Source organism: Salvelinus namaycush, chromosome 3, assembly GCF_016432855.1.
Source record: "Salvelinus namaycush isolate Seneca chromosome 3, SaNama_1.0, whole genome shotgun sequence".
NCBI classification, from domain to species: domain Eukaryota; kingdom Metazoa; phylum Chordata; class Actinopteri; order Salmoniformes; family Salmonidae; genus Salvelinus; species Salvelinus namaycush.
The window spans coordinates 62,252,034-62,272,557 of record NC_052309.1 but is presented as its reverse complement, the minus strand read 5'-3'; the positions used below and the strand labels follow the sequence as shown (position 1 = coordinate 62,272,557).

Genomic DNA, 20,524 nt, shown 5'->3' with positions numbered 1-20,524 from the left:
TATTTAAATACTTGTGTATTTAAACTCGGGTCAGGATTCTACATGTCATTGAAAGCAACTACTGTACACAACTACTGTACACAGGAGTAATTGTGTCTGTCCCAGGTGACCTAAGTGGACCATTATGTGGCTCTGGGCACTGCTTCCGATCTGCTTGGCGGTGTTTGGCACTGTGGGCATATGGGTTGTGTAAGTATTTTTCTGACGTCCGTGTGTGCTCTCCTCTTCAACCACTTCTTTATTAGCCATAGGCAGAAGAAAACATGTGGTCAATTATGCTACAACGATATTGCAATGATGATGATGATGAAGAAAATGTTAATGTTTACTTACTTTCAGTACAAGTAACAAAAATAGAACACTTGTGCTCTGAGTCACCCTCCACAGGGTTTGGTCTGGAAGATATAGTGTGCCTTTGAAAAGTATTCAGACCCCTTGACTTTTTCCACATTTTGTTATGTTACAGCCTTATTCTAAAATGGAATGAATAAATGTTTTTTAAAAACTCAGCAATCTACTCACAATACCCCATAATGACAAAGTGAAAACAGGTTTTTAGAAATGTTTGCAAATGTATTAAAAATAAAAAACAGAAATACCTTATTTACTTAAGTATTCAGACCCTTTGCTATGACACTCAAAGTGGAGGTCAGGTGCATCCTGTTTCCATTGATCATCCATGAGATGTTTCTACAACTTGATTGGAGTTCACCTGTGGTAAATTAAATTGATTGGACATGATTTGGAAAGGCACACACCTGTCTATATAAGGTCCCACAGTTGACAGTGCATGTAAGAGCAAAAACCAAGCCATGAGGTCGAAGGAATTGTCCGTAGAGCTCCAAGACAGGATTGTGTCAAAGCACAGATCTGGGGAAGGGTACCAAAACATTTCTGCAGCACTGAAGGTCCCCAAGAACACAGTGGCTTCCATCATTCTTAAATGGAAGAAGTTTGGAAACACCAAGACCTTTCCTAGAGCTGGCCGTCCGGACAAACTGAGCAATCGGGGGAGAAGGGCCTTGGTCAGGGAGGTGGTCACTCTGACAGATCTGTGGAGATGGGAGAACCTTTCAGAAGGACAACCATCTCTGCAGCACTCCACTAATCAGGCCTTTATGGTAGAGTGGCCAGACGGAAGCCACTCCTCAGTAAAAGGCACATGACAGCCCACTTGGAGTTTGCCAATAGGCACCTAGACTTTCAGACCAAGAGAAATAAGATTCTCTGGTCTGATGAAACCAAGATTGAACTCTTTGGCCTGAATGACAAATGTCACTTCTGGAGGAAACCTGGCACCATCCCTACGGTGAACCATGGTGGTGGCAGCATCATGCTGTTTGGATGTTTTTCAGCGGCAGGGACTGGGAGACTAGTCAGGATCGAGCGAAATATGAACGGAGCAAAGTACAGAGAGATCCTTGATGAAAACCTGCTCCAGAGCGCTCAGGACCTCAGCCTGGAGCGAAGGTTCACCTTCCAACAGGACAACAACTCTAAGCACACAGCCAAGACAACACGGGAGTGGCTTTGGGACAAGTCTGGGACAAGCTTGTAGTGTCATACCCAAGAAGACTTGAGGCTGTAATCGTTGCCAAAGGTGCTTCAACAAAGTACTGAGTAAAGGGTCTGAATACTTATGTGAATTTGTATTTTTTATTTTTGATAAATTAGCAAAGATTTCTAAAATCCTGTATTTGCTTTGTCATTCTGGGGTATTGTGTGTAGATTGATGACGGAAACAAACAATTTAATGCATTTTAGAATAAGGCTGTAACTAAACAAAATGTGGAAAAAGTAAAAGGGTCTGAATACTTGCCGAAGGCACTGTATGTTGTAATGGGAGGTATTCAAATACTAACTACAGTTCTTGTTCTTGCCAGGTTTGGTATCGCTGTATCGAATGAGACTGTTAACATCACAGACAGATTCCCCTACATCAGGTAGGAGTCACACTGGTCTTGCAATCAAGTCAATGTCTCACAGTACTCCATAAATATTCCCAATGGCATGGATCAAAATGAAAAGTGAATCATTGAGGAATCAACACTCTCAGCTATACTTTTCGTGGCTGTTTATTTACCACCACTGACAGATGCCGGCACTAAGACCGCACTCAGCCAGCTGTATAAGGAAATAAGCAAACAGGAAACCACTCACACAGAGGCGGTGCTCCTTGTGGCCGGAGACTTTAATGCAGGGAAACTTAAATCAGTTTTACCAAATCTCTATCAACATGTTAAATGTGCAACCAGAGGGAAAAAAATTCTAGATCACCTGTACTCCACACACAGAGATAAGTACAGAGCTCTCCCTCGCCCTCCATTTGGTAAATCCGACCACAACTCTATCCTCCTGATTCCTGCTTACAAGCAAAAATGAAAGCATCAAGCACCAGTGACTCGGCAGGGCTTGCAAACTATTACAGAGTACAAAGGGAAGCACAGCCGCGAGCTGCCCAGTGACACTTCTATGCTCGCTTCGAGGCAAGCAACACTGAGGCATGCATGAGAGCATTGGCTGTTCCAGACGACTGTGTGATCACGCTCTCCGTAGCCGACGTGAGTAAGACCTTCAAGCAGGTCAACATTCACAAGGCTGCGGGGCCAGATGGATTACCAGGACGTGTGCTCCGGGCATGTGCTGACCAACTGGCAGGTGTCTTCACTGACATTTTCAACATGTCCCTGATTGAGTCTGTAATACCAACATGCTTCAAGCAGACCACCATAGTCCCTGTGCCCAAGAACACAAAGGCAACCTGCCTAAATGACTACAGACCCGTGGCACTCACGTCCGTAGCCATGAAGTGCTTTGAAAGGCTGGTAATGGCTCACATCAACACCATTATCCCAGAAACCCTAGACCCACTCCAATTTGCATACCGCCCAAACAGATCCATAGATGATGCAATCTCTATTGCACTCCACACTGCCCTTTCCCACCTGGACAAAAGGAACACCTATATGAGAATGCTATTCATTGACTACAGCTCAGCGTTCAACACCATAGTACCCTCAAAGCTCATCACTAAGCTAAGGAACCTGGGACTAAACACCTCCCTCTGCAACTGGATCCTGGACTTCCTGACGGGCCACCCCCCAGGTGGTGAGGGTAGGTAGCAACACATCTGCCACGCTGATCCTCAACACTGGAGCTCCCCAGGGGTGCGTGCTCAGTCCCCTCCTGTACTCCCTGTTCACCCACGACTGCATGGCCAGGCACGACTCCAACACCATCATTAAGTTTGCTGACGACACAACAGTGGTAGGCCTGATCACCGACCGACGAGACAGCCTATTGTAACCAAGACTAAGGCGATGATTGTAGACCACAGGAAAAGGAGCACCGAGCACGTCCCCATTCTCATCGACGGGGCTGTAAGGAGCAGGTTGAGGAGCTTCAAATTCCTTGGTGTCCACACACACCAAACTAGAATGGTCCAAACACACCAAGACAGTCGTGAAGAGGGCACGACAAAGCCTATTCCCCCTCAGGAAACTAAAAAAGATTTGGCATGGGTACTGAGATCCTCAAAAGGTTCTACAGCTGCAACATCGAGAGCATCCTGACCGGTTGCATCACTGCCTGGTACGGCAATTGCTCGGCCTCCGACCACAAGGCACTTCATAGGGTAGTGCGTACGGCCCAGTACATCACTGGGGCAAAACTGCCTGTCATCCAGGACTTCTACACCAGGCGGTGTCAGAGGAAGGCCCTGAAAATTGTCAAAGACCCCAGCCACCCCAGTCATAGACTGTTCTCTCTACTACCGCATGGCAAACGGTACTGGAGTGCCAAGTCTAGGACAAAAAGGCTTCTCAACAGTTTTTACCCCCAAGCCATAAGACTCCTGAACAGGTAACCAAATTGTTACCCGGACTATTTGCATTGTGTGCCCCCCCCAACCCCTCTTGTACACTGCTGCTACTCTCTGTTTATCTTATATGCATAGTCACTTTGACTATACATTCATGTACATACTACCTCAATTGGCCCGACCAACCAGTGCTCCCGCACATTGGCTAACCGGGCTATCTGCATTGTGTCCCACCACCCGCCAACCCCTCTTTTTACGCTACTACTACTCTCTGTTCATCATATATGCATAGTCACTTTAACCATACCCACATGTACATACTACCTCAATAAGCCTGACTAACAGGTGTCTGTATATAGCCTTGCTACTCTTATTTTCAAATGTCTTTTTACTGTTGTTTTATTTATTTACTTACCTACACACACACACACACACACACACACTTTTTTTTCTCCGCACTATTGGTTAGAGCCTGTAAGTAAGCATTTCACTGTAAGGTCTACACCTGTTGTATTCTGCGCACGTGACAAATAAACTTTGATTTGATTTGATCACTTTAATATTAAAGTTATAACATTATTCAAATTGTATTAGTCGTATGTACGGGACACGCACGGTATACATCGTCCAATTAAAAACATGCTTGCAGGTTACTTCTCGACAATGCAACAACAATAATAAATAATCAATATAAGAATACGAACATAACGTAAATGGAAGAAAATAAAATAAACATTTTAGCATACACAGAACAGCCTCAATTCGTCAGGGCATGGACTTTGCAATGTCAAGTTGGCTGGATGTGTTTTGGGGGACCATTATTGATACACAGGAAACTGTTGAGCATGAAAAACCCAGCAGCAGCATTGTAGTTCTTTACACACTGAAATTGGTGAGCCTGGTAACTACTACCATACCCCGTTCAAAGGCACTTGAGGTCTTGCCCATTGGCACATATACACAATCCATGTCTCAAGGCTTAAAAATCCGTCTTTAACCTGTCTCCTCCCTTTCATCTACACTGATTGAAGTGGATTTAACAGGTGACATCAATAAGGGTTCATAGGTTTCACCTGGTGAAACCTATGTCGTGGAAAGAGCAAGTGTTCTTAAGGTTTTGTACACTCCGTGTAAGTATAATACAGGAAAGCACAATTTATTGTCCAATATTTACACGTGTATTGGAGAGGGGTGCACGTGTATAAATTGAGCAGTATAATACGAGTCTGGTAGCAGCAGTTGTGATGTGTGTGTAATGAATTAATTTATGTGTGTGTGTGTGTGTATAATGAATGTATGAGTGGGTGTGTGCGTGAGTGCACGTGTGCTAAGGTGTGGAGAATCAGAGCAGGTGGTCAGTTCAAGTGTTCAGCAGTATGATGGCTTGTGGATAGAAACTGTCTCTGAGCCCGTTGGTATCAGACCTCATGCTCCGATACCATCTTCCGGTGGAACACTTGAACTGGACTGACCACCTGCTCTGATTCTCCACACTCACTCACACAGACATACACAGTCCCAGGCCCAGATGCAACCGGTCAGGACGCGCTCAATGGTGCAGCGGCACTATTTGGAGAGGACCCGGGGCGGCATGCCGATAGCTAGCATGGAGTATTAAAGTTCATCCAAATTATAAAATGACATTGGTTTCCTTACCCTGTAAGCAGTCTATGGACAATGTATGACTCCAGAGTGGCGCAGCGGTCTAAGGAACTGCATCTCAGTGCAAGAGGAGTCCCTGGTTTGAATCCAGGCTGCATCACATCCGGCCGTGATTGGGAGTCCCATAGGGCGGCGCACAATTGGCCCAGCGTCGGCCGGGGGAAAGGCCGTCATTGTAAATAAGAATTTGTTCTTAACTGACTCGCCTAGTTAAAAAAAAGGTTACATTTAAAAAATGACAGCAATCCATGCTTTGGTTGTGTTTACCGGTCTGCAAGTCAATGGTACTTATATTAGCTTTTTTGCGCCTCATGTCCAAATCATCTATAAGCAACTTCATTGAGTTACACACTCATCTTTTAGATACTATAGGATGATTTGAAGCAAAAACTAAGATACATTTTTTACATAATGTATGAGAGGGAAACAATAAGGTGTGTATTGTGAAATCAACGAATACACATTTTGATGTTATTTGTTTATAATCGTAGAGAATTGAAATGTGAATATTTGTGTTCCATAGTGAATGTGGCACCTATAATCCTCAGAGCTGCATCTTTGCTCAGATCTGCAATGTCTGTGCTATCCTCGGTAAGTGAATAGATACACACACACACACACACACACACACACACACACACACACACACACACACACACACACACACACACACACACACACACACACACACACACACACACACACACACACACACACACACACACTCTGAATACCCCCTTCTCTCTCTGTGTGTCAGCCCTGTGGGTTGTGGTGATCCGGTTTCAGCAGGTCAGGGACTATGGTCAGAACAGCAAGGTGAACATTGCCAGTATCGTACTGGGCTTCATCTCCTGTGTGGGCATCTCCATCATCGGAAACTTCCAGGTATCGTTTAGAATCTCGCTTCAGTGTAAACTATTGTGATTAAGGGCAGTTATCGCAATACTATTATAATATCTTTGTATTATTGTGATACAAGTCCTATTATAAACTGGGTGGTTCGAGCCCTGAATGCTAATTGGCTGACAGCTGTGGTATATCAGACCGTGTACCACAGGTATGACAAAACATACACTTTTACTGCTCTAATTACGTTGGTAACCAGTTTATAATAGCAATAAGGCACCTCGGTGGTTTGTGGTATATGGCCAATATACCACGGCTAAAGGCTATTTCATGCTTAAGAACAGCCCTTAGCTGTGGTATATTGGCCATATACCACACCTCCTCGGGCCTTATTGCTTAAATATCCTCCGCCCTCGCATGTACACATAGCAAGTTGACATATTGTTAAACCTTGACAATTGCTGACAATATCTCCTTCGTTCCATCTTCTCTCCCATCCCTCCCTCCCTCTCTTCATCCCTCTCCTTCAGCAATCTGTAGTGATAGGGATCCACTTGTTGGGAGCGTTTTTGACCTTCTTCGTGGGCTTGGCCTACTTCTGGCTGCAGGTGTGGCTCTGCTACAAAGCCCACCCCTTTAAAGACCGGCACTTGGTTGGACCTCTTCGAGCTACCTTCTGTAGCATCTGCAGCGTCCTGGTCATCACCAGTATCCTTACAGACCATACCGCTGGGGGCGCTCGCCGTTCTCAGAGAATGTCTCTTCATGTAGGAAGATAAAACACATCTATTACTCACTGTTGATGCATGCTTAACAGTGTTTATGCAAAATATAGCAACTTGAATATCAGTGAGAATATGACACATAAACAATGGACTGTAGTATATATTCCCTGACCAGAATGGCAGTACAGTGGTACACTACACTTAGCTGGGAATGAGGTATACAAACTGTATAGTTTCGACATTGACAGGTCATCTGCTTGTGTTGTTGCTCCTTGCCTGGCTTTTCCCTCCCCAGTGGTTATACTTCATACTACCAGCTACAAATCTGGAGCGGCCGTTTGTGAGTGGGCCTTGGTCATGTCCTTCTTTGTCCTTTTTGGCCTCTTTGGGTCCGAGTTCCGTCACATCGACTTCCACCAGCTCACCGTGCAGAAACAAGGTCTGAAGACACAGAACACCAACGGAGTGGTCAGAATGAATTATGTTTCATAGTACAGCCAATGAGACCGTGACAATGACCATGCATTGATACACTGTTCATCGCTTAGCATCTAAAAACACACACACACACATACACGCTGGGTTATTTTGACCCAGCTAGTTGGGTTGCGTGAATACCCAAACATGGGTTAATTTAACCATCATTAGTTGTTTTTTTACCAGCAGCTGTGTCTTTTTTTAATGTAATCCATAGGTTATTTTCATGAGGCGTGGCCTATTAGGGGCGTGGCTTTCAAATAATGATTTTTGGCCACCTGTAACAGTAAAGGTCATTCCTGTTAATCATGTTAAGTTTGTAAACTGCAAATTTCAATTTTCTTTGAATATTTTTGCACATTACATATTTGAATATAATTATTCATAACATTCATAACATTATTATTTACATATCCCAACATTGAGATATCCCATATTTGGGGATATGTATTAGCATAAGCTCTTGGGGAACTCACATACTTGTGTAAGCCTCATTAAAGCTTCAAAAGTGTCAGTGTTTAACCTTAACATGTGACAACAGAACACATGAACCAGAATGACATTTAGCTTACGGGTGGCCAAAAATAACTATCTGAAAGCCACGCCCCTACAAAGCCATGACTCCAGTCTTCTGAGCTGACCCGCTGGGTCATATCTCAATAACCCAGCATCAATAACCCAGCATCAATAACCCAGCAGTTTTTTAAAGAAAACAACCCAACTAAGTGGCCCAATACCTGCAACCCAGCAGTTGGGTCAAACAACCCAGCATTTTGTTGTACACGCACAAACAACTTTTGTATTACTGTTATTTATTTACTTATTGAATATTATGTTATGAAAGTATTGAAAGAATGCATAAAGTTAGATAAAAAAAAAAAAATCACAATTCTAATTGTCTTGTACTGTTATTCAGTCAAACGGATCTAAGATTTTCTCCCCTTTGGTTTTATTTTTGTACCAACAGATTTTATTTCAATGGCACATCAAGACATGAACACTGGAAACATATCTACAGTATTTATCTAGAGGAAGATGAATTAACTGATTATTGCCATGGAAATTGAAATCAACTTTAATGTGATGTGATACAGGAATTGATACTTCGACAAAGTTTTTTTTAAAGTCATGTGTCTGATGAGGGTTTACGTAACTGTAAGTGTTTTTATTTGACTAATGTTTAATAAAATGTAACTTTAAACATACTGTACAGAGAGTATCGAGCCTTCCATCAGTGTCTGTCATGTAAAAAAAAAAAAAATCATTACATTTGTTCTCTCAGTGCAAACACATGTAATTTAAAAAATATATATATATTTTTAATGTTTTTTTTTTTTTACAAACATTTAAACAATCAATGTTTTTGCATCCAAGGTCCATATTGTTGATATGTATTGTACCAAATCTGTTTTTAGTGCTATTAGTGTTTTTGATTAAATAGGCATATAGCACTGTGTGTCCAAGCCTTTGCTCTAGGTGAGTGCTGTGTGCAGGGGGTGGCTGTCATCAGCTGTGGTGCCCTTCATTTTCTTCAGAACTACCCTCTCACACAAACAACCAGAGGTGTATTCAGAGAGGTTAAAGCATTAAGAACGTTGTAGATAGAAATACAATTTATAGACGTGGCATGACACCTAATTCTATGTGACATATAAGGATAGCTGTTCTACGTAACGCATTTATATCTGAATGTTTTTTAACGTTGCACCCTCCTGAACACACCCGGTACTCCGCGGTTGCACCGGCACAGACAGATTGGCTGCCCGCCAAGGAGAATGCTGCAGTTTTTTCAGGCTCTGTTTTGTCAGTCCGTTTAGCCAGGCTATCGAGCTGAAGGTGAAGACTGACTGTTTCACATTGAATTAGAAAGACAGCATGCTACATGATGTCTCAGTCAACCCTGAGCGTTATTGCAGAAAATACAGGTCAAGATTTGTTTCGCGTTAAGTAGTCTACAGCATCTATTTACCTAGAGCCTATATATTTGTTTCTGTTGAAAGGGTAGAATATGTCCTCAATGTTTCGACTGCAGCAGTGGTGGATGCTATGTTTCGTCCCTCTACCTGTTCGTCAAATGGTATTGCTTTCACTGTTACAGGAATATCTGTGTGATGGTGATGCAGAGGCGCTGTACTGCACTAAGTCAATGCTACCACATGGTGGCACCATTAAGCCTATACTCACTTCAACATACACTGATTAACCTTAGTTTTGTTTGACTGTTCTTGGGTCTCTCCGTTACCAGGTTATAGGTGCCTCTGACAGTTTCCTGTCTAAGGCTCTGAGGAAGGTGATCATCAAAGATCATCGCAGAAATCTTTTTCTGGGATAGTCACCATGTGAAATGTCGTGGGGTAAGATATTTTTATTTTTATGGATTCCTGAGTTCCTTAGTTGAGGGCCTTTGTCCCTTTTTATTGAAATGAGGCTAAAGTGTATCTGGGTGTCTCAGTTGTCTCGTTTCATATTTCCCAGGGGACGTAAGTAAACAATAATGTGGCTCTGGGCACTCCTTCCAATCTGCTTGGCGGTGTTTGGCACTGTGGGAATATGGGTGGTGTGAGTATCTAACAGACTGGTCTGCTCTCTCCAGCTACTTGTCTAGATATAATAACAGTGTGGTCTTATGCTATGGTACAATGAGATGGTGTTGATGATAATAAATAACAAACAGAAAACCACTGAAGTATTGATATGCTAACAACAGTTGTTGTTCTTCCCAGGTTTGGTATCGCTGTATCAAATGAGACTGTTAATATCACAGCGAGATTCCCCTACATCAGGTAAGATGGACTTTACAACACTGTAAAGGGTTTACCCTGAATTCCACTCTGTATCTGGACTATGTCAATAGAGGCACTCCCACAGACCAGTTAAACTGGTATAACCACTAACAAAACATGCTGGGAAATGTTTCTGAGCCCACAATGGCACAATACCATTGATACACTGGTGGCTATTTGTTTTAAAGTCAATATTTGATTACCAAGTCATTTTCAAATGTGTAAATAATTCAAATGTGAATTTGTCTTCCAGTGAATGTGGCACCTATGATCCACAGAGCTGTATCTTTTCCCAGGTCTGCAACATATGTGCTGTCTTGAGTAAGTGAATTTATTCAGCACTTTCACGTTGGTTCATACCACTTTATTATTCTTTCTTGTCTTTTGTATGTCACCTCAACCTTCTTCTCCCTTCTATCCTCCCCACTCTACCCTCCTCTACACCTCCTCTCTCTCTTTTCTCTCTCTCTTTCTCTCTCCCTCTCCCTATCTCTGTCAGTTCTGTGGGTTGTGGTGATCCGGTTTCAGCAGGTCAGGGACTATGGTCAGAACAGCAAGGTGAACATCGCCAGTATCGTACTGGGCTTCATCTCATCTCTGGGCATCTCCATCCTCGGCAGCTTTCGGGTATCGCTTTACGATTACAATAGGATACTATATCTACAGTATTATCGTCATACGAATCTTAATATCGTCCCAATCCTAGCATGTTCCCTTAAAAAGATTCCATATTGACATACCCTGATATACGGTTGACAATATCCTGCCTGGCTCTTTCCCTCTCACCGCCATTCCTCTCTCCGTCCATCTCTTTCAGCAATCCGTGTTGTTTGGCATCCATGTGTTCGGGGCTTTTCTGGCCTTCTTTGTGGGCCTGGCCTACTTCTGGTTGCAGGTGTGGCTCACCTACAAAGTCCAGCCCTCTACAGACCGTGGCTGGATGGGGCCTCTCAGAGCTGCCCTCTCTAGCATCTGCACCATCTTGGTCATCACCAGTATCCTTTAACATCAGATCGATCAGCTGAGATAAATCAGAGTGAGGGAGAGCACAAGGGGAGTGCTCGACGATCCAAGATCAACACAGCTGAATGGTGACCCAGGGTCAACACAGCTAATTGTAAATGATAAAAAAATAATCCCAAATCATGCTTCTTTACCTGAATTTACAGTGAAAACATTGCACATAAAACTAATATCATAAAACTGTATGTCCTCCCTACAAACCGCTATATTTTAGACATTGTCACCTGTTTGGGTTATGCTCCTTGACTCCCCTTTCCTCCTCAGTGGCCATAGGTCTACTCTTTGATACTGGCTACCGCTCAATGGCGTCCATTTCTGAGTGGGCTCTGGTCATGTGCTTCTTTGTCCTATTTGGCCTCTTTGCATCCGAGTTCCGTCACGTCGACTGTCACCTGCTCACCGGGCAGAATCAAGGCCTCAGCAAGACTCAGAGCATCAACAGTGGTGGGATCATAATGTACAATAGTACAGCCAACGGAACAGTAATGTAATAATTACATAACATTTGAACATTCAACTCTGACTGATGAAGCTCCACTTAACTGTACATATTTGAAACCTATTGTTGAATAAAATCCTACTCTTTTTCTTTGATAAAATACTACTGTCTTTGATGCGGCGTCTCCTTAGCTAAACCTCTTTTTGTTTGGTTTCTGTTGAGTTTATGGGAAATAGAGAGTGATTTTTTTCAGGTCTTTGTTCATCTTTTTACTACAGCAGTGGTGGTTGCTATGTTTTCCCTCTCTGTAGGTTGTCTCATGGTATTGCTTTCACTGTTACAAGAATCTGTAGGGTGAGGGTGAGGCGCTCTACTGTAGTTAGTCCATTCTACCACATGGTGGCACCATCAGGCCATGTAAGTCAGCCTGGCCTCAGAGCCATACGAAACATACTTTATGTATTTCTTAGCACCTCCAAGACGTATGATACCTACTAAGACAGAAACAAAAGGAGGGAGTTCGGTTAGTTGGGCAGTTGGGTGGGGTGTGTAAGCCATGACCTTCTAGCAATCCAAAAGTTGCGTGTTCGAGTTGAGTAGGGGACAACGGATACATTTTTAGTTAACCCGTCCCCTAACCCTTATTCAAAACTTTAAGGAAAACTCCACACAAAAACTATGTTTTGGTATTTGTTTCATTAGTTCATTGTAAACATATTCCCACAATGTTTTCCTTGTCAGCAATCACATTTTCAAGATCTTTAACTTTCAAAGTACAGAAATCATCCCCAATTGGTATGCTATTGTACGACCGGGTAAGATATATGATATTATGGCTCCTATAATTCGGATGATATTGTACGAGCGTTTTTCCATTAATAATGGAACCTAATCTAAAAATGGAACCTAAATATATCATACTAAATGGAGTTTCACATTTCCGTACAGAATCATACCAACTGAGTGGCAAATATCTTTCAGCTTACAATTTTGAACTTTTAAAGTACATTATACTGCATCTCTGTGTTCCAAAACAGAGTAGAGAACATACGACATATTTAGTCCATAGCTTGTGTCTATATGTGATTAGCTAATCATTAGAAGAGCAAAGAGGATCATTTAATGGCCCCGTGGTGTCTAGTTTCATCTATCCCAGGTGACCTACGTGGATCATAAGGTGGTCCTGTGCGCTACTTCCGATCGGCTTGGCGGTGTTTGGCACTGTGGGCGTATGGACGGTGCGAGTATCTGACCGGCTGGTTTGCTGTGGTCACTGAGACCTCAAGCTGATGTACAATGAAATGGTGTCTATAATAAAAAAAGTACTATTGGTGCAAGTAACAGACACAGAAAACGTATTTTCTGAGCGCGAGAAACAAAATACATTAACTGAATAGCTCAATTTTGTTAGTGTCAAACTCCACGGTGTGTTCTGAAAAGGGTTTCAGTTTCACTGAAGTGTTGAAATACTAAACACAGTTCTTGTTCTTGCCAGGTATCGCTGAGACTTTTAATATCACGGAGAGATTCCACTACATCAGGTAGGAGTCACACTGGTCTTTACAACACTGTGAAGGGTTTAACGATTCCAGAGTAATGCGGACCTACAGTACGCAAATCATGGAGCCACAAATATATCCAACTGAAGTGGAGATTAAGTTTAGGAATTCTATGACTGAGCATAGAGAGGAAAAGTCCAATGGCAATACTTATATTTTTTCTCTTGTTACCAAGTAGTGATTCCTCAGATAGAACAAACTTTTGCGGTCGTTTGTCGCTGTGTGTCATCATGAAATTAAATGATGGCTGGGAAGTTATTAAATCGGCAGTGTGACAGGTAGCCTAGCGTTTAGAGAGGCGTGCCAGCAACCGGATGGTTGCCAATTTGAATCCAGGTCTGATGGGAAGTGAGCTGGAAACCGGAGGGTTGCTACTATCCAATCCTAGATGACATTGCCTGCCGTTGTGCACTTGAGCAAGGCATGTAAGCCCCACAACAACTGTTCCATAGGCGCCCAGTGTGGCAGCCCCCTGCTCCAACCTGTATACGTATGTCTGTGTTTTGGAGGGGTTGGGATACAGCAGAAGTTACATTTTGGTTGGACGTTTTGGACAATTGGTGAATTAAGTCATCTTATTCAATCAGCATCTTGGATCAGCACCACCACAGACCAGTTAAACTGCTGCAGTATTTTCCCTAACAGATGCAACTACTATTTCCTCAGTTCTCCCACTGCAGTGTAATGTACAGTCTGCTCCTAATGCTTTCTCAGTATCTGTAGAGAATTGAAATTTGAATTTGTCTTCCAGTGAATGTGGCACCTATGATCCACAGAGCTGTATCTTTTCCCAGGTCTGCAACATCTGTGCTGTCTTGGCTGAGTGGATTTATTCAGCACTTTCGAGGTTAGTTCAAACCACTGTACTCAGCATTATTTTCTGTCTTTGGCATGCGACAGCCTTCTCTCTTCTATCCTCTCTCTGTCTGTCTGTCTGTGTCTGTCTGTCTGTCTGTCTGTCTGTTTCTGTCTGTCTGTGTCTCCCCCCCCCCCGGCCCAGTCTGTAATACCTACATGTTTTAAGCAGACCACAATAGTCCCTTTGCCCAAGAACGGCAAGGTAACCTGCCTAAATATCTACCAACCTGTAGCACTCACATCTGTAGTCATGAATTGCTGTGAAAGGCTGGACATGGCTCACATCAACACCATCATCCCCGAAACCCTAGACCCACTCCAATTTGCATACTGCCCCAACAGATCCACAGATTACGCAATCTCGATTGCACTCCACACTGACCTTTCCCACCTAGACAAAAATAACACCTATGTGAGAATGCTGTTCATTGACTACTTCTCAGCATCCAACACCATAGTGCCCTCAAAGCTCATCACTAAGCTAAGGACCCTGGGACTAAACATCTCCCTCTGCAACTGGATCTTGGACTTCCTGATCGCCCCCAGGTGCTAAGGGTAGGCAACAACACATCTGCCACGCTGATCCTCAACACCGAGGCCCCTCAGCGGTGAGTGCTTAGTCCCCTCCTGTACTCCTTATTCACCCATGGTTGCGTGGCCAAGCAGTACTCCCACACCATCGTTAAGTTTGCCGACGACAAAACGGTGGTAGGCCTGATCACTGACAACGATGAGACAGCCTATAGGGAGGAGCTTACAACTTCTCCTTCAACATGATCAAGACAAAGGAGATGATCATGGACTACAGAAAAAGGAGGGCCGAGCATGCCCCCATTCTCATCGGGCTGTGGTGGAGCAGGTTGAGAGCTTCAAGTTCCTTGGTGTCCACATCACCAACAAACTATCATGGTCAAAACACACCAAGACAGTCGTGAAGAGGGCACGACAACGCCTATTCTCCCTCAGGAGACTGAAACGATTTGTCATGGGTCCTGAGATCCTCAAAAAGTTCTACAGCTGCACCATTGAGAGCATCCTGACTGGTTGCATCACCACCTGGTATGGCAGGTGCTCAGCCTCCGACCGTAAGGCGCTACAGAGGGTAGTGCGAACGGCCCAGTACATCACTGGGGCCAAGCTTCCTGCCATCTAGGACCTCTATACCAGGCGGTGTCAGAAGAAGACCCTAAAAATTGCCAAAGACTCCAGCCACCCTAGTCATAGACTGTTCTCTCTGCTACCACACCGCAAGCGGTACCGGAGTGCCAAGTCTAGGTCCAAAAGGCTTCTTAACAGCTTTTCCCCCCAAGCCATAAGACTACTGAACAGCTAATCAAATGACTAACCGGACTATTTGCATTGAACCCTCACTTTACCCCTACCTACATGTACATATTACCTCAATTACCTCGACTAACCTGTGTCCCCGCACATTGACTCAGTACCGGTACACCCTGTATATAGACTCGTTATTGTTATTTTATTGTTGCTCTTTTATTTTATTTTTTTCTTTCGTTTATTTAGTAAATATTTTCTTAACTCTTATTTTTCTTAACTGCTTTGTTGGTTAATTAAGGGCTTGTAAGTAAGCATTTCACGGTAAGGTTTACACCTGTTGCATTCAGTGCATGTGACCAATAACATTTGATTTGTTTCGATTTTTGACCCCCTTGTTTTGGCAGTCTGGCTAAGTGCCATATGGTTTCTCAAATGTTTACTTTGTTGAGTTAAATATGCTGTTGCCTAGCTATGTTGTATGGTGAAGTGTGTTTGATTCCATGGCAGAACCATCAAATCAGAGTCTGTCTCTACAGAATGAGGAAGATTATGTAGCTGTACTGTCTGCGCGGAAACCAATGTATTTTCCTTGACTGTCTTTTCCCTCCTTAGTGTCTATAGGCATACTCTCTCATTTGCGCTTCCGCTCTGGAAGTGGCCATTTCTGAGTGGGCTCTGGTCATGTCCTTCTTTGGCCTGTTTGACCTGTTTTTGGTCTGAGTTCCGTCACATCGACTGTCACCAGCTCACTGTGCAGAAGCAAGGTCTCAGCGAGACCCAGAGCACCAACGGTCTCATCGAAATCGCAGGCGGCCGGTTGCACCTTAATTGGGGAGGACGGGCCCATAGTAATGGCTGGAATGGAATAAATGGAATGTTATCAAACACATGGTTTCACAACGTCCTCTCACTGTGTTTATTTTCAGAAAACTTAACATGTGTAAATATTTGTATAACAAGATTCAAGAACTGAGACATAAACTGAACAAGTTCCACAGACATGTGACTAACATAAATTGAATAATGTGTCCCTGAACAAAGGGGGGGTCAAAATCAAAAGTAACAGTGAGTATCTGGTGTGGCCACCAGCTGCATTAAGTACTGCAGTGCATCTCCTCCTCATGGACTGCACCAGATTTGCCAGTTCTTGCTGTGAGATGTTACCCCACACTTCCACCAAGGCACCTGCAAGTTCCCTGACATTTCTGGGGGGAATGGCCCTAGCCCTCACCCTCTGATCCAACAGGTCCCAGACGTGCTCAAATGGATTGAGATCTTGGCTCTTCGCTGGCCATGGCAGAACACTGACATTCCTGTCTTGCAGGAAATCACGCACAGAACGAGCAGTATGGCTGGTGGCATTGTCATGTTGGAGGGTCATGTCAGGATGAGCCTGCAGGAAGGGTACCGCATGAGGGAGGAGGATGTCTTCACTGTATTTGAGATTGCCTGCAATGACAACAAGCTCAGTCCGATGATGCTGTGACACACCGCCCCAAACCATGACGGACCCTCCACCTCCAAATCGATCCTGCACCAGAGTACATGCCTCGGTGTAACGCTCAATCATTCGACGATAAACGCAAATCCGACCATCACCCCTGGTGAGATAAATCCGCGACTCATCAGTGAAGAACACTTTTTGCCAGTCCTCTCTGGTCCAGCGACGGTGGGTTTGAGCCCATAGGTGACGTTGTTGCCGGTGATGTCTGGTGAGGACCTGCCTTACAACAGGCCTACAAGCCCTCAGTCCAGCCTCTCTCAGCCTATTGCGGACAGTCTGAGCACTGAGGGAGTGATTGTGCTTTCCTGGTGTAACTCAGGAAGTTGTTGTTGCCATCCTGTACCTGTCCTGCAGGTGTGATGTTCAGATGTACCGATCCTGTGTAGGTGTTGTTACACGTGGTCTGCCACTGCGAGGATGATCAGCTGTCTGTCCTGTTTCCCTGTAGCGCTATCATCTGCAGTCCTCATGCCTCCTTGCAGCATGCCTAAGGCAAGTTCACGCAGATGAGCAGGAACCCTGGGCATCAGTAGAAAGGCCTCTTTAGTGTCCTAAGTTTTCATAACTGTGACCTTAATTGCCTACCGTCTGTACGCTGTTAGAGTCTTAACGACCGTTCCACAGGTGCATGTTCATCAATTGTTTATGGTTCATTGAACAAGCATGGGAAACAGTGTTCAAACCCTTTACAAGGAAAGTCTGTGAAGTTATTTGGATTTTTACGAATTATATTTGAAAGATGGGGTCTATTTAATTATGTTGTCAGAATGTTGCAGGGTGAGGATGACCTAGAGGTGCTGGACTGTATTTAGTTAATTCTACCACATGGTTGCCCCATCCGTCTACCCGTCTACTGACCTATACTCATTTCAGCATACTGAATAGTTTTTAATCTTTACACTATACAACATATCTTTTAATCACAAAACAAAAGTAAATTCATTAAATATATTCAATATATGTCTTACAGACTGGGTAGTTTTGCCATGTTTTGAAACCTTATTTATGGACTAGTAGTGTGTTTATCTAATGGTGTGTTACGTGTGAATTGAACACTTGGCAGTAGCATTTTGTCACCATATCAGGAAAAGTCTGGCCTTTGTCTATCTCTCCACCTGTCAGCTGGCTAACAATGAATGAGAGAGAGAGAGAGAGGATGGAGGGCGACTAGAGGGAGGCTTCAGCCAGCAGGAAAGGAAAAGTTCACAATGATATCATGTGAATGTCACTGTTATATAAATGTCACATTTTCTTTAGCAGCAATTTTGTCATAATGTAGAAATGCAGAATGTTGCGTTTATATCAGGTATTAAAAACATTCAAAGGTTAATACAACACTGAGTTGTGGTCTTATCTCCCATGTCCTTTATAGCCCGACTATGCCACACAGCTTACTTCTGTGGGTACAATATATTCCGTGAGCTATTTCAAACAGCTAAGACAACACAACGTTTTTAATTGTGAGAAAGATTTGCGCCTATCCCCTTCAAATGCTCTCGTGATTTTAGGCTCGTCTAACGTTAGTTTGGCGCCTTCTACTCCACTCCATAGATGTTCTCTGTGTAGGAACAGACATGGACATGTAGGAACAGACATGGCCACCGGAGACACTATGGAGCAACATGGAGCTACATCGCATTATCATACTGATGGGAAAATGTCGTTCTGGTGACATGCCAAAACATTTTGGAAGATACCCCTGATCGGGCCAGACATTTTGCATTCACAACAATTTGTTAGGGGTATTTTAAGATGAACTGAGTAACTTGGCTGCTTATAGGGCCAGCCATAGTGATGGGAGGGGTCCTTGGCTCATCTCAACTTTTATCCAATTCAGTCTGTATGGACAAGATGTTGATATTAAATTACCTTTGATTCTACTTCTTTGTATTTCCTAACTTTTACTGCCGCTATAAAATATCTGTGGCGCCCGTTTTAGTACGGAGTAATGGGTTTTAGATGGGAATCTCAAGCCCCCTAGCTCCTTTCCCCCGTCCCCTTAGCATTCTTTCACATACTCCGCGCTGTGTGATCTCTAGAGGGGGCCTTTGACGAGAGGCGAGGGGATCAGACATGCTGGAATTCTATGGGAATTTTCCCCAAGTACCCGTTTTTTTTGGTTTCGTTTCAAACTTAGTTTTTTGTTTTATAGTGTTCTCAGTAAGACATTGGAGCAATGCAGGCCTAATACTGTGAAACATTGTAAGTAGAGTGGGAACATAACTTGGATTAAGTATCATAGATTACTACATATCTTCACTAGATGGGATTGAAATTGCGTACGGTGCATCTAATGAGGAGGAATTCCTAAACTAGTCCAGGTGTTTTCATTAAATGGCAAAGGAGGCCCCTGATAAAGCAAATAAACCTATTTAAAAAAAAAAATGAGAGTCAAATACAGAGAGGTCATTGATGTACATCTTTTAACGGTTGAGAGTGAGACATTCTCTTCCAGTAAACGGTTGACGAAACGCCTGATTTGTTAGTCTTGACTTTGATTCAAAAGGACGCCGTGCTGCAGCCTACTGTGATCTCAATAAACACCTGCCTCGGCTCAAATTGTTCTTATCCCACTAACAGCTCTTGACCAGCAACAATAGCTCTGCTCCACTATCGCAGAACAGAGCACTCGCCCCAGGCCCTCGGACCATGGTCTCACAGTGTGCCCTAACCCTTATCTTCTGATTCCCCAAATCCTGTTCAAGACCCAGCGAAAGGCCACGTCTGTCCAAGAGCAGCGGCACGAACCTGGATTTCTCCGGGACAGATAGAGGGATATATTGTATATATAAAGAGAGAATGAGAGAGAAAAAGGAATGGGGGGGGGGGGGGGGGGTTGGAGAGGAAAAGAGTAAGAGAGAGAGAGAGATACAGAGTGGGCACCACCAGCTGTGATCTCACCCTCCTCTCCTTGGCACAAGGTTCCAGAAAGCTGCCCTTTGCAGAAAAATGCCAAGCGCACCACATTCCATCCACCGGCACACAAAAGCCCTCGTCTCTTTCTTCCCCCCCGCGCGCGACAATCACATAATTATATAATTGCACTAGTGTGCAGACCCAGCCACTCAGAAACGGTATATTTGTGTATGTGACAATGGAGGAAGTCTGGCTCAAAAGACAGTGGGCTGTGCAGTTAGGGAGGGAGATTGTCGTGTCGGAGCATGAGGGCGAATGAGTGACCTTCTGTCTGGTCTGTCCCCCACTGTAATGCGGTGCATTGTGATTCTATGTAACGCGGGTGGGGACTTTTTTGGGTCAGCGGCCCAATCGGCACTAGCTGCTGGACACGGGGACCCATGAAATGTACAAAAACAGAGAAAGGGAGGGATTGAGTGCGAGAGAGAGAGAGACCAAGTCACTTCACAGTGAGACAATAACCCAGAGTAGACAAAAATGCCCCATGCTATAAGATGTACTGGGCTGATATGAACAGACTGAAACATAACAATGACACACACACACACACATTCTGTCTGTCTGTCTGTCTGTCTGTCTGTCTGTCTGTCTGTCTGTCTGTCTGTCTGTCTGTCTGTCTGTCTGTCTGTCTGTC

General features: G+C 43.9%; 2 protein-coding genes across 2 annotated transcripts; both read left to right on the top strand.

Annotated features, from left to right (window-relative positions):
- The first annotated feature begins 124 nt into the window (after positions 1-124).
- LOC120044465 (modulator of macroautophagy TMEM150B-like) lies at positions 125-7,545 on the top strand. The gene is made up of 6 exons (XM_038989117.1): positions 125-189; positions 1,884-1,943; positions 6,006-6,073; positions 6,240-6,367; positions 6,859-7,036; positions 7,349-7,545. Exons 1-6 carry the CDS (start codon positions 125-127, stop codon positions 7,543-7,545), a joined length of 696 nt encoding a protein of 231 aa, XP_038845045.1.
- A 2,215-nt stretch (positions 7,546-9,760) lies between these two features.
- On the top strand, positions 9,761-11,930 carry LOC120044464 (modulator of macroautophagy TMEM150B-like). Its single transcript, XM_038989116.1, has 7 exons — positions 9,761-9,884; positions 10,006-10,089; positions 10,254-10,313; positions 10,567-10,634; positions 10,813-10,940; positions 11,131-11,308; positions 11,601-11,930. The coding sequence occupies exons 2-7, from the start codon at positions 10,025-10,027 to the stop codon at positions 11,825-11,827; spliced, it is 726 nt and encodes a 241-aa protein (XP_038845044.1). The 5' UTR covers positions 9,761-9,884; positions 10,006-10,024; the 3' UTR covers positions 11,828-11,930.
- The last annotated feature ends 8,594 nt before the right edge of the window (positions 11,931-20,524 follow it).

What these genes read in the sequence shown, in the direction of transcription:
- LOC120044465 (XM_038989117.1), top strand. Translation starts at nt 125, where the DNA reads ATGTGGCTCTGGGCACTGCTTCCGATCTGCTTGGCGGTGTTTGGCACT. An exon ending in ACTGTGGGCATATGGGTTGT is followed by an intron (nt 190 to 1,883) that starts GTAAGTATTTTT and finishes TGTTCTTGCCAG; the next exon opens with GTTTGGTATCGCTGTATCGA. An exon ending in CCATCATCGGAAACTTCCAG is followed by an intron (nt 6,368 to 6,858) that starts GTATCGTTTAGA and finishes CCTCTCCTTCAG; the next exon opens with CAATCTGTAGTGATAGGGAT.
- LOC120044464 (XM_038989116.1), top strand. Translation starts at nt 10,025, where the DNA reads ATGTGGCTCTGGGCACTCCTTCCAATCTGCTTGGCGGTGTTTGGCACT. An exon ending in ACTGTGGGAATATGGGTGGT is followed by an intron (nt 10,090 to 10,253) that starts GTGAGTATCTAA and finishes TGTTCTTCCCAG; the next exon opens with GTTTGGTATCGCTGTATCAA. An exon ending in CACCATCTTGGTCATCACCA is followed by an intron (nt 11,309 to 11,600) that starts GTATCCTTTAAC and finishes TTTCCTCCTCAG; the next exon opens with TGGCCATAGGTCTACTCTTT.